At 51.1% G+C, this 15,364-nt stretch overlaps 1 protein-coding gene across 6 annotated transcripts in view; it reads left to right on the forward strand.

The window, feature by feature from the left end:
- Positions 1–15,364, forward strand: part of LOC143936269 (cilia- and flagella-associated protein 337-like) — a 105,009-nt gene that overhangs the window by 10,742 nt on the left and 78,903 nt on the right. For 2 of the 6 annotated variants that reach the window (XM_077460711.1, XM_077460707.1), the window contains exons 3-4: positions 12,462–12,572; positions 12,887–12,945. The exons of 1 other annotated variant lie outside the window; for it this stretch is intronic. In XM_077460711.1, coding sequence (XP_077316837.1) covers positions 12,462–12,572; positions 12,887–12,945 — 170 coding nt within the window. Of the gene's footprint in view, positions 1–12,058; positions 12,145–12,461; positions 12,573–12,886; positions 12,946–15,364 lie in introns of those variants that run through there. 3 more of the 6 variants (XM_077460709.1, XM_077460708.1, XM_077460710.1) reach the window with 3 other exon arrangements.

Here is a 15,364-nt window from a genome sequence, read left to right on the forward strand (position 1 = left end):
TCACCTATACTGCAGCAGTCCTTCAGCGGTATAGGGACTGACGTACAGTCTGCTAATCACTAACACACAACCTGCTTGTTCCACAAAAGTTCTTATAAGGACTGGTAACTTGGTATAGGGTGCTACGGTACATAGGCTTGAGTGCGGTACAGTCTGCTGTTCTGTAAGGACCGCTATCGGTCCACAATAGATAGGGTTGACGTGCACCACTGCTGACCGCTGCCCTATACTGCAGCAGTCCTTCAGCGGTATAGGGACTGACGTACAGTCTGCTAATCACTAACACACAACCTGCTTGTTCCACAAAAGTTCTTATAAGGACTGGTAACTTGGTATAGGGTGCTACGGTACATAGGCTTGAGTGCGGTACAGTCTGCTGTTCTGTAAGGACCGCTATCGGTCCACAATAGATAGGGTTGACGTGCACCACTGCTGACCGCTGCCCTATACTGCAGCAGTCCTTCAGCGGTATAGGGACTGACGTACAGTCTGCTAAACACTAATACACAACCTGCTTGGTCCACAAAAGTTCTTATAAGGACTGGTAACTTGGTATAGGGTGCTACGGTACATAGGCTTGAGTGCGGTACAGTCTGCTGTTCTGTAAGGACCGCTATCGGTCCACAATAGATAGGGTTGACGTGCACCACTGCTGACCGCTGCCCTATACTGCAGCAGTCCTTCAGCGGTATAGGGACTGACGTACAGTCTGCTAATCACTAACACACAACCTGCTTGTTCCACAAAAGTTCTTATAAGGACTGGTAACTTGGTATAGGGTGCTACGGTACATAGGCTTGAGTGCGGTACAGTCTGCTGTTCTGTAAGGACCGCTATCGGTCCACAATAGATAGGGTTGACGTGCACCACTGCTGACCGCTGCCCTATACTGCAGCAGTCCTTCAGCGGTATAGGGACTGACGTACAGTCTGCTAATCACTAACACACAACCTGCTTGTTCCACAAAAGTTCTTATAAGGACTGGTAACTTGGTATAGGGTGCTACGGTACATAGGCTTGAGTGCGGTACAGTCTGCTGTTCTGTAAGGACCGCTATCGGTCCACAATAGATAGGGTTGACGTGCACCACTGCTGACCGCTGCCCTATACTGCAGCAGTCCTTCAGCGGTATAGGGACTGACGTACAGTCTGCTAAACACTAATACACAACCTGCTTGGTCCACAAAAGTTCTTATAAGGACTGGTAACTTGGTATAGGGTGCTACGGTACATAGGCTTGAGTGCGGTACAGTCTGCTGTTCTGTAAGGACCGCTATCGGTCCACAATAGATAGGGTTGACGTGCACCACTGCTGACCGCTCACCTATACTGCAGCAGTCCTTCAGCGGTATAGGGACTGACGTACAGTCTGCTAATCACTAACACACAACCTGCTTGTTCCACAAAAGTTCTTATAAGGACTGGTAACTTGGTATAGGGTGCTACGGTACATAGGCTTGAGTGCGGTACAGTCTGCTGTTCTGTAAGGACCGCTATCGGTCCACAATAGATAGGGTTGACGTGCACCACTGCTGACCGCTGCCCTATACTGCAGCAGTCCTTCAGCGGTATAGGGACTGACGTACAGTCTGCTAATCACTAACACACAACCTGCTTGTTCCACAAAAGTTCTTATAAGGACTGGTAACTTGGTATAGGGTGCTACGGTACATAGGCTTGAGTGCGGTACAGTCTGCTGTTCTGTAAGGACCGCTATCGGTCCACAATAGATAGGGTTGACGTGCACCACTGCTGACCGCTCACCTATACTGCAGCAGTCCTTCAGCGGTATAGGGACTGACGTACAGTCTGCTAATCACTAACACACAACCTGCTTGTTCCACAAAAGTTCTTATAAGGACTGGTAACTTGGTATAGGGTGCTACGGTACATAGGCTTGAGTGCGGTACAGTCTGCTGTTCTGTAAGGACCGCTATCGGTCCACAATAGATAGGGTTGACGTGCACCACTGCTGACCGCTCACCTATACTGCAGCAGTCCTTCAGCGGTATAGGGACTGACGTACAGTCTGCTAATCACTAACACACAACCTGCTTGTTCCACAAAAGTTCTTATAAGGACTGGTAACTTGGTATAGGGTGCTACGGTACATAGGCTTGAGTGCGGTACAGTCTGCTGTTCTGTAAGGACCGCTATCGGTCCACAATAGATAGGGTTGACGTGCACCACTGCTGACCGCTGCCCTATACTGCAGCAGTCCTTCAGCGGTATAGGGACTGACGTACAGTCTGCTAAACACTAATACACAACCTGCTTGGTCCACAAAAGTTCTTATAAGGACTGGTAACTTGGTATAGGGTGCTACGGTACATAGGCTTGAGTGCGGTACAGTCTGCTGTTCTGTAAGGACCGCTATCGGTCCACAATAGATAGGGTTGACGTGCACCACTGCTGACCGCTGCCCTATACTGCAGCAGTCCTTCAGCGGTATAGGGACTGACGTACAGTCTGCTAAACACTAATACACAACCTGCTTGGTCCACAAAAGTTCTTATAAGGACTGGTAACTTGGTATAGGGTGCTACGGTACATAGGCTTGAGTGCGGTACAGTCTGCTGTTCTGTAAGGACCGCTATAGGTCCACAATAGATAGGGTTGACGTGCACCACTGCTGACCGCTCACCTATACTGCAGCAGTCCTTCAGCGGTATAGGGACTAAGAGTTTTGTCACAGGGTCATTTAAAAAATGACATGCAGAGGAAGAGGCAGGCCCTTCCGCAGGGGTGGTAGGGGTAGGGCAGGAGCAACAGGCTTGAGCCAAAGTGGGAAGTTGCAGAAGGTGCGTTCAATTACTTTAAAGGATGCACCAGACTTGGTTGAGTGGCTCGCTCAGCCTTACTCTTCTGCACCCTCCTCATCCTCTCGATCTGCACCCTCTTCTTCACTCTCTGCTATGTGCACCCCCAAAGACACTACCACCAACAACACGACCACCACCACCACCACCACATACCTTCCGCTTGAGTCACTGGAATTATTTTCCGATCCATATCAAGAGGACATTTCTGATGCGCAGCCACTCTTGGTATTGGATCAGGAAGAGGAGGTAGCAACAAGCGCTACTCAGCAGTCTGACGCCAGTACCCAGATCAGCCCAAGGAGGAGGTTGGTCCCCGGTGTTGCTGCCTACTCTACTTATAGCGGTGGGGAAGGTGACGTTGATGATGACGTGTCTAGTGATGTCACGTGGGTGCCCACAAGAGAGGAAGAGGAGGGGAGTTCAGAGGGAGATATGGACCAGCAGATAGGGAGGAGAAGCAGCAATGACTTACATTGCACAGCAGGGACAAAGCAGACTGCAAATGTATCAGGAGCGAGTCATCGACCATGTACGGTCACATCTGGCGCTCCCAGGACACCGGCACATGGCTCCGCAGTGTGGGCTTTTTTTAACGTGTCCGCTGCTGACAATAGCGTTGCCATCTGCAATCTTTGCAGTCAACGCGTTAGTCGCGGTAAGCCCAATACTCACCTAGGGACGACCGCCTTAAGAAGGCACATGAGCAGCCATCACCGAGCCCAGTGGGAGCAACGGAACACACAAAGCCACACTGCAGGCTCTCACCGTCCAGCCTCGTCTTCTACTTCTCCTTCTCCTCTCTCCTCACAATTGTCCTCCACTCCACCTTCCATCACGCCAAGCTCACATTTTTCTGCAAAAAGGCAGGCTTCCGTGGGCCTAATGTTTGAGCGTAAAAAAATGATGACGCCGGATAACCCTCTTGCCCAACGGTTGGCGGCTGGCTTGTCAGAACTCATAGCCCGCCAACTACTGCCATATAAACTGGTGGACTCGGAGGCCTTTCGCAAATTTGTGGCCATTGGAACACCACAATGGAAGGTCCCAGGAAGGAAGTATTTCTCAGAGAAGGGCATCCCAGAGCTATATGGCCATGTTCAGCGGCAAGTGAATGTATCTCTGGCACACAGTGTCGGTGCCAAGATACATCTGACCACAGACACGTGGTCTAGCAAACACGGGCAGGGAAGGTATATCAGTTTTACTGCCCACTGGGTGAACCTTCTGACGGCCGTCAAGCATGTAACCCGTGGCACCCGTGTAGATTTGGTTTTACCGCCACGGATTGCATGCAGGCCTGACTCTTCTTCTCCTCCTCCTACTCCATCCTCCTCCCTCTCCTCCTCAGCTGCCTCCTCCTTTTCCGCTGCTAGCGTCTCTTCCACTGCACCGCCCAAGCTCCCCAGAACCTATTCCACATGCCAGGTGAGACGTTGCCATGCCGTGCTGCGTCTGTTGTGCCTGGAAGCAAAGAGCCACACTGGCCCGGCACTCCTTTCAGCTTTGCGTTCACAGGCAGATGAGTGGCTAACACCGCTCAATTTGACAGTTGGTAAAGTGGTGTGTGACAACGGTGCCAATCTGCTTAGCGCATTGAAACAGGGCAAAATCACGCACGTGCCGTGCATGGCACACGTCTTAAACTTGGTCGTGCAGCGATTCCTTGTCAAATACCCTGGGGTCCAGGACATCTTGCGGCAGGCAAGGAAAATCTCGGCCCATTTCAGAAGATCTTACACGGCCATGGCTCGCCTTGCTGACATTCAGCGGCGACACCATCTGCCGGTCAGACGTCTTATTTGCGATTGCCCGACGCGATGGAACTCAACCTTCTATATGCTTGATAGGCTGCTCCAGCAGAAACGTGCAGTTAACGTCTACCTGTATGAACTCTGCGAAAGAAACGGTTCTGGGGAGCTGGGTTTTTTTTCACCGCGCCAGTGGCTGCTCATGCGCGACACATGCAGACTTCTGCGGCCATTTGAGGAGATCACCAAACTGGTCAGTCGCAGCCATGGCGCCATCAGTGACATGGTACCTTATGCCTTCTTTCTGGAGCGTGCATTGCGTCGTGTCATTGATCAGGCTGTGGAGGAGCAGGAGCGGGAAGATGAGGAAGTCGCAATGCTGGATGAATTCCCAGGGGGGGCTACTCTATCTGAGACAAGTCAACAACAGGAGTCTGATGAGGAGTCAGAGGAGGATGGTGCCGGGGCGGATGAGCAGGAGCAAGAAGAGCATGCTTTAAACCTTTCTGGGATCCCTGTTGTGCGAGGATGGGGAGAGGAGAATGAAGAGGACGACATTATCCTGGATGATGAGCAGGAGCCAGGCCACCACACCGCTTCCACTTTAGTGCAAATGGGGGCCTTCATGCTCCAGTGTTTTAATAGGGACCCCCGTATAAAAAGCATGAGGGTCAAGGACCAGTACTGGGTGGCAACGTACTTAGACCCCCGGTACAAACACAAAATGGCGGAAATGTTACCGCCGTCGCAGAGGGCTGTCAGAATGCAGCACTTCCAGGCCTTGCTTCGAGAAATGCTGCATTCTGCTTTTGCGTGCGCTGGCAGAGGAGCAATTCCCACTCCCAGAGAAGGATTTGCGGGTACCAATCCAACAGCGCCTGCAAGAAGAGGCCGGTTTGAAGATGTGTTGGTGACTTCGGATATGAGGTCATTCTTTCAGCCGACCCATCGACAGGTGTCATCCGGATCCAGCATCAGGGAACGCCTAGACCGTCAGGTGTCCGACTACATTGGGTTAACGGCCGATGTGGACGCTCTGAGGAGTGATGAACCCCTAGACTACTGGGTGGGCAGGCTTGACCTCTGGCCAGAGCTTGCCCAATTTGCAATCGAACTGTTGGCTTGCCCCTCATCCAGTGTCCTGTCCGAAAGGACGTTCAGCGCAGCAGGGGGGATTGTGACCGATAAGCGTACTCGCCTAGCTCACCACAGTGTTAACTACCTCACATTTCTAAAAATGAATGAGGCATGGATCTCGGAGGAATTCAACACATGTGATCAGTAGACCATGTATATGTCTATAAACAATTTTTGGAATCAAGCACACAGACCTTCTTAATTCATTTGGCTCACTTCCCTGACCCAAAAAAGCACACCGTACTATATGCCCCTACCCTCCTCTTTGAAGAGGTTGAGCGGTGTCATATTTCTACTGGGGCTGCTTATTATGAGGGGTTCCCACCATCCCTGTGCTGTGCTGACTTCCTCCTGGGTGTTCTTATTATGAGGGGCTCCCACCATCCCTGTGCTGTGCTGACTTCCTCCTGGGGGTTCTTATTATGAGGGGATCACACCATCCCTGTGCTGTGCTGACTTCCTCCTGGGGCTGCTTACGGTGCTGCTGTCAGCGCTGTATGTCACGGAGCTGCTGTCAGCGCTGTATGTCACGGAGCTGCTGTCAGCGCTGTATGTCACGGAGCTGCTGTCAGCGCTGTATGTCACGGAGCTGCTGTCAGCGCTGTATGTCACGGAGCTGCTGTCAGCGCTGTATGTCACGGAGCTGCTGTCAGCGCTGTATGTCACGGAGCTGCTGTCAGCGCTGTATGTCACGGAGCTGCTGTCAGCGCTGTATGTCACGGAGCTGCTGTCAGCGCTGTATGTCACGGAGCTGCTGTCAGCGCTGTATGTCACGGAGCTGCTGTCAGCGCTGTATGTCACGGTGCTGCTGTCAGCGCTGTATGTCACGGAGCTGCTGTCAGCGCTGTATGTCACGGAGCTGCTGTCAGTGCTGTATGTCACGGAGCTGCTGTCAGCGCTGTATGTCACGGAGCTGCTGTCAGCGCTGTATGTCACGGAGCTGCTGTCAGCGCTGTATGTCACGGTGCTGCTGTCAGCGCTGTATGTCACGGAGCTGCTGTCAGCGCTGTATGTCACGGAGCTGCTGTCAGCGCTGTATGTCACGGAGCTGCTGTCAGCGCTGTATGTCACGGAGCTGCTGTCAGCGCTGTATGTCACGGAGCTGCTGTCAGCGCTGTATGTCACGGAGCTGCTGTCAGCGCTGTATGTCACGGTGCTGATGTCAGTGCTCTGTATTACGGTGCTGCTGTCAGTGCTCTGTATCTCCTGCACCCTCTTGTTTGCCTACCCTGGTCCCTGACCTTCCCTCTCCTCCATTGCCTTCATTAGCTCCATAGTCCTGAATTGTCAGAACAATTTCCCAAATAAAAAAAAAATGCTTGTAGTTATCGATCCCAAATTCACCTCATACATGTATTATGCTATTGTCCAGGTGGTGGGACTACGTGCTACCCCCTAATAATTACCCCGTGGCCGCAAATTCGACCTAAAGGTTTGCGAAATTCGCCTCCCATTGAAGTCAATGGAGCCCGCGGCGAACGGTCGTTTTCGCGAACGTTTGTGTCCGTTCGCGTTTCGCGTTCGCGAAACGTCCCGTCGGAAGTTCGTCCATCACTACTGGAGGCACACAACACCCACTAACTCCTGCAGAAGCCTTTATTATAGAACACCAGCAATATACTGTGCTGGAGGCACACAACACAAACTAACTCCTCCTGCAGATGGCAGATGGCTCAATTAGAGTACAGCAACAATGGGTAGATACAGGTGTTTTCTGCAGTGCTGGCACACAGACAACACCCAGTTGCCCACTAACTACTACAGATGGCAGATGGCTCAATTAGAGAACAGCAACAATGGGTAGATACAGGTGTATTCTGCAGTGCTGGCACACAGACAACACCCAGTTGCCCACTAACTACTGCAGATGGCTCAATTAGAGAACACTCAGAACAGCAATGAAGGGTAGATACAGATGTATTGTGCGGTGAAGGCACACACGCAACATCCACTAACTCATGCAGACACCGGAACACTACACAAGGCCGCCGCGCTGGTGGCCTTATATAGTGTGGGGCGTGTACTACCCAGCCTGAGCTATAATTGGCCACAGGCCTCCTGTCTGTGGCCAATCATGGCTCTCCTCGCTGCCGGCGCTGTGATTGGCCAAGCATGCACTGTGAGCCTGCATGCTTGGCCAATCACGAGCCAGCAATGCACTGCAATGGCACAGTGCACCGTGGGCCGTGAGCGGTACGCGAATTTGGCGCAAACGGCCCACAGAGTTCTGGCTTCACCGAACGGGCGAACCGCCGGTGTTCGAGTCGAACATGCTTTCGGGGGATGTCAGTGGGTGTACTAGGAGTATCGGGGGATGTCAGTGGGTGTACTAGGAGTATCGGGGGGATGTCAGTGGGTGCACTATGAGTATCGGGGGGATGTCAGTGGGTGCACTGGGAGTATCGGGGGGATGTCAGTGGGTGTACTAGGAGTATCGGGGGGATGTCAGTGGGTGTACTAGGAGTATCGGGGGGATGTCAGTGGGTGCACTAGGAGTATCGGGGGGATGTCAGTGGGTGCACTAGGAGTATCGGGGGGATGTCAGTGGGTGCACTAGGAGTATCGGGGGGATGTCAGTGGGTGCACTAGGAGTATCGGGGGGATGTCAGTGGGTGCACTAGGAGTATCGGGGGGATGTCAGTGGGTGTACTGGGAGTATCGGGAGGATGTCAGTGGGTGCACTAGGAGTATCGGGGGGATGTCAGTGGGTGCACTAGGAGTATCGGGGGGGGATGTCAGTGGGTGCACTAGGAGTATCGGGGGGATGTCAGTGGGTGCACTAGGAGTATCGGGGGGATGTCAGTGGGTGCACTAGGAGTATCAGGGGGATGTCAGTGGGTGCACTAGGAGTATCGGGGGGATGTCAGTGGGTGCACTAGGAGTATCGGGGGGATGTCAGTGGGTGCACTAGGAGTATCGGGGGGATGTCAGTGGGTGCACTAGGAGTATGGGGGGGATGTCAGTGGGTGCACTAGGAGTATCGGGGGGATGTCAGTGGGTGCACTAGGAGTATCGGGGGGATGTCAATGGGTGTACGGGAGTGTTGGAGGAAGTCAGTGGGTGTATGGGGAGTGTCGGGAGATGTCTTTGGGTGTACAACAGGTGCCGGTAATGTCTGTGGGTGGATGACGAGTACTGGTAATGTCTGTGGGTGGATGATGAGTACTGGTAATGTCTGTGGGTGGATGATGAGTACTGGTAATGTCTGTGGGTGGATGATGAGTACTGGTAATGTCTGTGGGTGGATGATGAGTACTGGTAATGTCTGTGGGTGGAGGATGAGTGTCTGTGATGTCTGTGGGTGGATGACGAGTACTGGTAATGTCTGTGGGTGGAGGATGAGTGTCTGTGATGTCTGTGGGTGGATGACGAGTACTGGTAATGTCTGTGGGTGGATGATGAGTGTCTGTGATGTCTGTGGGTGGATGACGAGTACTGGTAATGTCTGTGGGTGGATGATGAGTGTCTGTGATGTCTGTGGGTGGATGATGAGTACTGGTAATGTCTGTGGGTGGATGACGAGTACTGGTAATGTCTGTGGGTGGAGGATGAGTGTCTGTGATGTCTGTGGGTGGATGACGAGTACTGGTAATGTCTGTGGGTGGAGGATGAGTGTCTGTGATGTCTGTGGGTGGATGACGAGTACTGGTAATGTCTGTGGGTGGAGGATGAGTGTCTGTGATGTCTGTGGGTGGATGATGAGTGTCTGTGATGTCTGTGGGTGGATGACGAGTACTGGTAATGTCTGTGGGTGGAGGATGAGTGTCTGTGATGTCTGTGGGTGGATGACGAGTACTGGTAATGTCTGTGGGTGGAGGATGAGTGTCTGTGATGTCTGTGGGTGGATGACGAGTACTGGTAATGTCTGTGGGTGGAGGATGAGTGTCTGTGATGTCTGTGGGTGGATGACGAGTACTGGTAATGTCTGTGGGTGGAGGATGAGTGTCTGTGATGTCTGTGGGTGGATGATGAGTGTCTGTGATGTCTGTGGGTGGATGACGAGTACTGGTAATGTCTGTGGGTGGATGATGAGTACTGGTAATGTCTGTGGGTGGATGATGAGTACTGGTAATGTCTGTGGGTGGAGGATGAGTGTCTGTGATGTCTGTGGGTGGATGATGAGTGTCTGTGATGTCTGTGGGTGGATGACGAGTACTGGTAATGTCTGTGGGTGGAGGATGAGTGTCTGTGATGTCTGTGGGTGGATGACGAGTACTGGTAATGTCTGTGGGTGGAGGATGAGTGTCTGTGATGTCTGTGGGTGGATGACGAGTACTGGTAATGTCTGTGGGTGGAGGATGAGTGTCTGTAATGTCTGTGGGTGGATGACGAGTACTGGTAATGTCTGTGGGTGGAGGATGAGTGTCTGTGATGTCTGTGGGTGGATGACGAGTGCCGGTGATGGGATTGTTCCACTTTCAGAGTTTGGGAACACAGTGCGGTCAGGACACACAATGGATTCTTTGTATACCGTGGCTGATCTCCCAATATCAGGGGTCATTTCCCTGGCAGAGAGAGAGCCTCATTCTGGCACTTCTCACGTACACAGCATGTGCGGGCCAAGTGGCCTGGCCTAACATCCACCGACTGTATGAACTAAGAAGGGTCGTTCATAGGAAGTGCCTTTTTCTTTCATTACTGGAGAATGTGTCTGTAAGATTTCTAGAACTGTTCTAGGAAAAAGGTGGGAGAGTGGACACTGGATGGACCTCCTACCGCCCTCTGCCAGGACTGTTCTAGAGGCGAGATGAGAGAGCGGCCACTGGATGGAGCTCCTGCCGCCCTCTGCCAGGACTGTTCTAGAGGCGAGATGAGAGAGCGGCCACTGGATGGAGCTCCTGGCTGTCCTTGGTGTAGGACACATGTAGCACCCTGATGTTTAGGCAGGGTTGCTCTTAAATTTACCTGCCAGGTATAGTTGCCTTGACCAATTGATAGGAGATCAATTGATTTCGCCCTAATTCTGTAATTGCTGCACTTCTCTCTTTTGTCACTAGGTGACCGGGTATCTGGTGACATTAGATAAGACAAGGGAATTTCAAGGACAGATTAGGAATAGAAGGGGTGTCTCAGCCAATGGGCAGGGATTTTCTTGGGTCCCTTGGCCTGCTGGGAGAGCCTATATATTTGGGGGAGGTCAGGTGACCGGGGTTCTGTACCACCTGGATGGCTGTCTGGGTGAACGTGTGTCGTATTGCCTGGGCTGCTAGGCCAGGATCTGAGACCTATCCTGGGGGGCGTCTGGCTGCCAGGCAGTCCTGAGGGTCTATCCAGAAGCAAGAGAGCAGCACAGGGTTGGGATTGGGGGTGACGGTTCTGCCGCCGAGACCCTGTCATGGTCGGAGGTAGAGGGGAAGCTGTCGCCACTAAGGGACCGTCCACCTTATTACCAGGGGCCACCGTGAGTAACTGAAGCAAGTACCGGGGCAGAATTCTCACCAACCGGGGACGGGGAAGAATCAGGAAACTTCAGCAAGTGCCAAGCCAGGGACCCAACCAGCTGAGTTGACACTTGCAGAGCAGTCTTGTGTGCCAAGCCAGGGACCGAGCAGGCAAATGGGGTGAAGCTTGAGAAGTATCTTGAATGCCAAGCTAGGGATCCAGCAGGGACGTGTGGATGGGGCTTGAGGAAGATATTCTGTGATATGATTGGAAGAGCTCAGGAGATCCAGTGGCAGTGGATCAGTAGATTTAGGTGATAGACTGGGAGCTCAGTTGAGTGAAAATATAAAGAGGAGATTGTGAAGGAAACAAAAGAGTTCATTGCAACTTTTTCTAGAAACTGTTCAAGATTGTCGCCACAGGAAACACAGTGTCTACACGTACAGATGTGGTGCCCAGCTGGATGCCTTTCCCTGCGTGGCTGCCTACCTATAGAAGTCTGGGAGTCTCGCAATTACCATTGCAACTACTAAATGGTGTTCTGGCCCTAACCCTCTCTCCCACAGTTCTGTTTAAGAGAAAATAAATCTCTTTGCATTCAAGAAGTGTCTGGTGCCCATTAATCTACCTACATTGCACCCACCATGCCTTGTAACCCACTCTACACAGAAGGATGTCAGCTGTCCCTAACTCTGGAGGTCACCATTAGGCCTGGAGAGGTTTGGGACTTGGCTACACACAGTAAAGGAGAACTCCAGAGTTCTGATAGAGAACAGTGTTCATGTTCTGGATCTGCTAATACACTTCTACAGTCCAGCACGATGGAACACTTCCAGGACTGTTGTCAGTGGTTGTCATGTAGGTTGTAGAGGTGGGTTCGGAGGGGTTAATCCTGGCCACACACAGTGATAGATTTCCTGAGGTGTCACAATGACAGATGAAGGAGAGGGTGCCGCCTGTTCCATATCAGTAGCTGAACACAAAGGCTTGTTGTGGAGATAAAATGACTGGAAGGTGGCTACCTGGAGTCATAACGTTCCAGACCGGGCCATCAGGTATGAGCGGGGATGGGGGCTCTCTGCATTACTCATTATCGTTACTAGCAGGTCATGTTTTATAGATGTCCAGCAAGCAGCACAGCTTTGATTGTTTTGAAAACCTGGCCTGCTACTGACATAGGGCTTGTTCAGACATATATCCAGGGGGTGTTATAAAGCAGGTGGTCGAGCCATACTTTTACCACCCCTTGGAACTAAGCCCTCTGGTAGAAGCACTTTGTGCGTTTTCCTGGAAATGAGACACCTTAGTGAATATGGTCCATCTGAAGAGGTGTTGTGTTCAGAGCTGAACTGAGTTCTCTCTCCTCTCATAGACATTCATAATGCCTCTACCGCCCTTATTACAGAAGAGAGCGCTCGCCCTACAGAGACAGCTGCTGTCTGCTTCTCTCCTGCAGGAGCTAGAGACCTTCCTGAAGACAAAGGTAAGGAGCAACCCTGGTCTGACCCTTCCCCTGTCTTTGTGTCTCACTTCTTCTGCTGCAACAGGGAAATTCCTCTTCACTTGCTGCATTCTCCCTCCTCATTCAACACAAGGTGCAGGCAGACCTGTCTGGGAACCATAGCAGACCTTGGCTTCAGATGTCCCCTCATACATTGTGCCCCTTTATAAATCCAAGGACTCTGCTGACTGGACTGAATGTCCCATTGTTTCCATTGATGGATATGAGGAGGGTGGTGTTTGTGGAAGTGTGTGATGGGTCATATGAGAGATATAAAACCGTCTCTCTTATTACAGGGAGTCCAGAAATCAGACACTCAACATGGAAGCTTCAATGACGAGGAGAATGTTCTCAGGTAAGCTTCCATCATTGTATTCTGAGGTACACTTCCATCATTGTATTCTGAGGTACACTTCCATCATTGTATTCTGAGGTACACTTCCATCACTGTATTCTGAGGTACACTTCCATCTCTGTATTCTGAGGTACACTTCCATCTCTGTATTCTGAGGTACACTTCCATCATTGTATTCTGAGGTACACTTCCATCATTGTATTCTGAGGTACACTTCCATCACTGTATTCTGAGGTACCCTTCTGTCACCGTATTCTGGGGTATGCTTCCATTGTTGTATTCTGAGGTCCGCTTCCGTCATTGTATTCTGAGGTACACTTCCATCATTGTATTCCAAGGTACGCTTCCATCACTGTATTCCGAGGTACGCTTCCATCACTATATTCTGAGGTACGCTTCCATCACTGTGTTCTGATGTACACTTCCATCATTATATTCTGAGGTACGCTTCCATCACTGTATTCCGAGGTCCACTTCCATTGCTGTATTCTGAGGTACACTTCCATCTCTGTATTCTGAGGTACCCTTCTGTCACCGTATTCTGGGGTACGCTTCCATTGTTGTATTCTGAGGTCCGCTTCCATCATTGTATTCCGAGGTACGCTTCCATCACTGTATTCTGAGGTACGCTTCCATCACTGTATTCTGAGGTACGCTTCCATCACTGTATTCTAAGGTACACTTCCATCACTGTATTCTGAGGTCCGCTTGCATCTCTGTATTCTGAGGTACCCTTCTGTCACCGTATTCTGGGGTTCGCTTCCATTGTTTTATCTGAGGTACGCTTCCATTGTTGTATTCTGAGGTCCGCGTCCGTCATTGTATTCTGAGGTCCACTTCCGTCACCATATTCTGAGGTCCGCTTCCGTCACGGTATTCTGCAATCCCCTTCTGTTGCTTATTCTGAGGTAGCATTCTCATACCTCCCAACTTTTAAACTTCCCAATGAAGGACACTTGAGTCAAGGGACAACCTGCGGCATGTGCTGCAGCAAAATGTGGGTAAGCAATGCACAGAGCGCAGGGTCGGGAGGGTGTAATGCACAGAACGCAGGGGTGGGGGGGTGTAATGCACAGAAGGCAGTGGAAGGAAGGGTGTAATGCACAGAAGGCAGAGATTGTGAGGGTGTAATGCACAGAATGCAGGGGTGGGGAGTGCTTGGAGTCTGCATTTTTTTTTACTATACGTACAGAGTGCAGGGTTGTGGGTTGCACTATATACTGAGTGCAGGGTTGTGGGGTGCACTATGTACTGAGTGAAGGCTTGTGGGGTGGGGGAGAAGGAAGAGGGGAGGAGAAGGGGGAGGGGAGAAGGAAGACGGGGGAGGGGGAAGTGATAGAGATCCTAGCCCTGACATGGAGATCACCATGCAGTAAGGCGTGAGCTGCGCCTGCTAAAAGAAAGCCTTGTGACAGCGCGCCCTGTCATTAATTTCAATGGATTGCCCTTGCTCCAGGACATAACTATGATTGGCTGAGACCTCGGGACATAGATCAATTTCCGGGACAGTCCTGGTCAATCCGGGGCGGTTGGGATGTATGCTTTCTGTCTCCATAGTCTGAGGTGTCTGCAGATCTTCCAGGTATGAAATCTGGTGGATGCTGGGAGTGGATCCTGCTGATCATTATCAGTAGGTAGGTGGGATCACCTCATACATTCACCTCCTTCTCTCCTCATCTTTGTATATTACTGTGGTGTTGGAGATGCCATGTCACTTCTCACAATGATTTGATGGCTCTGTGGACCAAGCTGGCCAGACACTGCTGAACCTTTCAGACAAATACTTCTGGCTCAGTAGAAGTTCAATGAGTGCAAGTTCCAGTCATCACCGCCGCATTCTCCACACACCATGAAGGAAGGGACCTGATCCGTCTATGGCCAGCTTGGAGCTGTATTACAAAATCAAACATTTCTTATTTTGCATTTTACCAATCTTTAGATGCTTGCATTTGTTTTCTTTTTTAATGCGTTCTTTCTTCTATTCTCATCTGGTGATCCAGCCAGTAAGTCTGTTGTTTTATCAACAGAACAAGCTGTCCCGAAGATCTGTCAGTTAGAGGGTTGGGATAAACCATTTCCCACTGACAGGGGTACTACAATGATCAGCCTTTATTTATTGATGTAAATCCTTTACCCCGAAAGGAAGAAAACTATTACTGTAACAGCTGTAATACTCCGGGGTATTACGCTAGGGTTGCCACCTTTTGTTCAAGTCAAACCCGAACACTTTAGCGGCGCACAGCAAAGAGTCCCCCTTTACATCAGATTCCACAGAGTTCCCCTTTTACATCTGAACTCACAGATTTCCCTTTCACTGTAAGGGGGGACTCTGCAGACTCTGATGTAAGGGAGAACACTGGGGCCTCTAACATAAGGGGGAACACTGAGAACACTGATGTACGAAGAAGTCTCTAATGTA

This window comes from Lithobates pipiens, unplaced genomic scaffold, assembly GCF_037356315.1.
Source record: "Lithobates pipiens isolate NorthernLeopardFrog02 unplaced genomic scaffold, aLitPip1_a1.2 Scaffold_28, whole genome shotgun sequence".
Taxonomy (NCBI): Eukaryota; Metazoa; Chordata; class Amphibia; order Anura; family Ranidae; genus Lithobates; species Lithobates pipiens.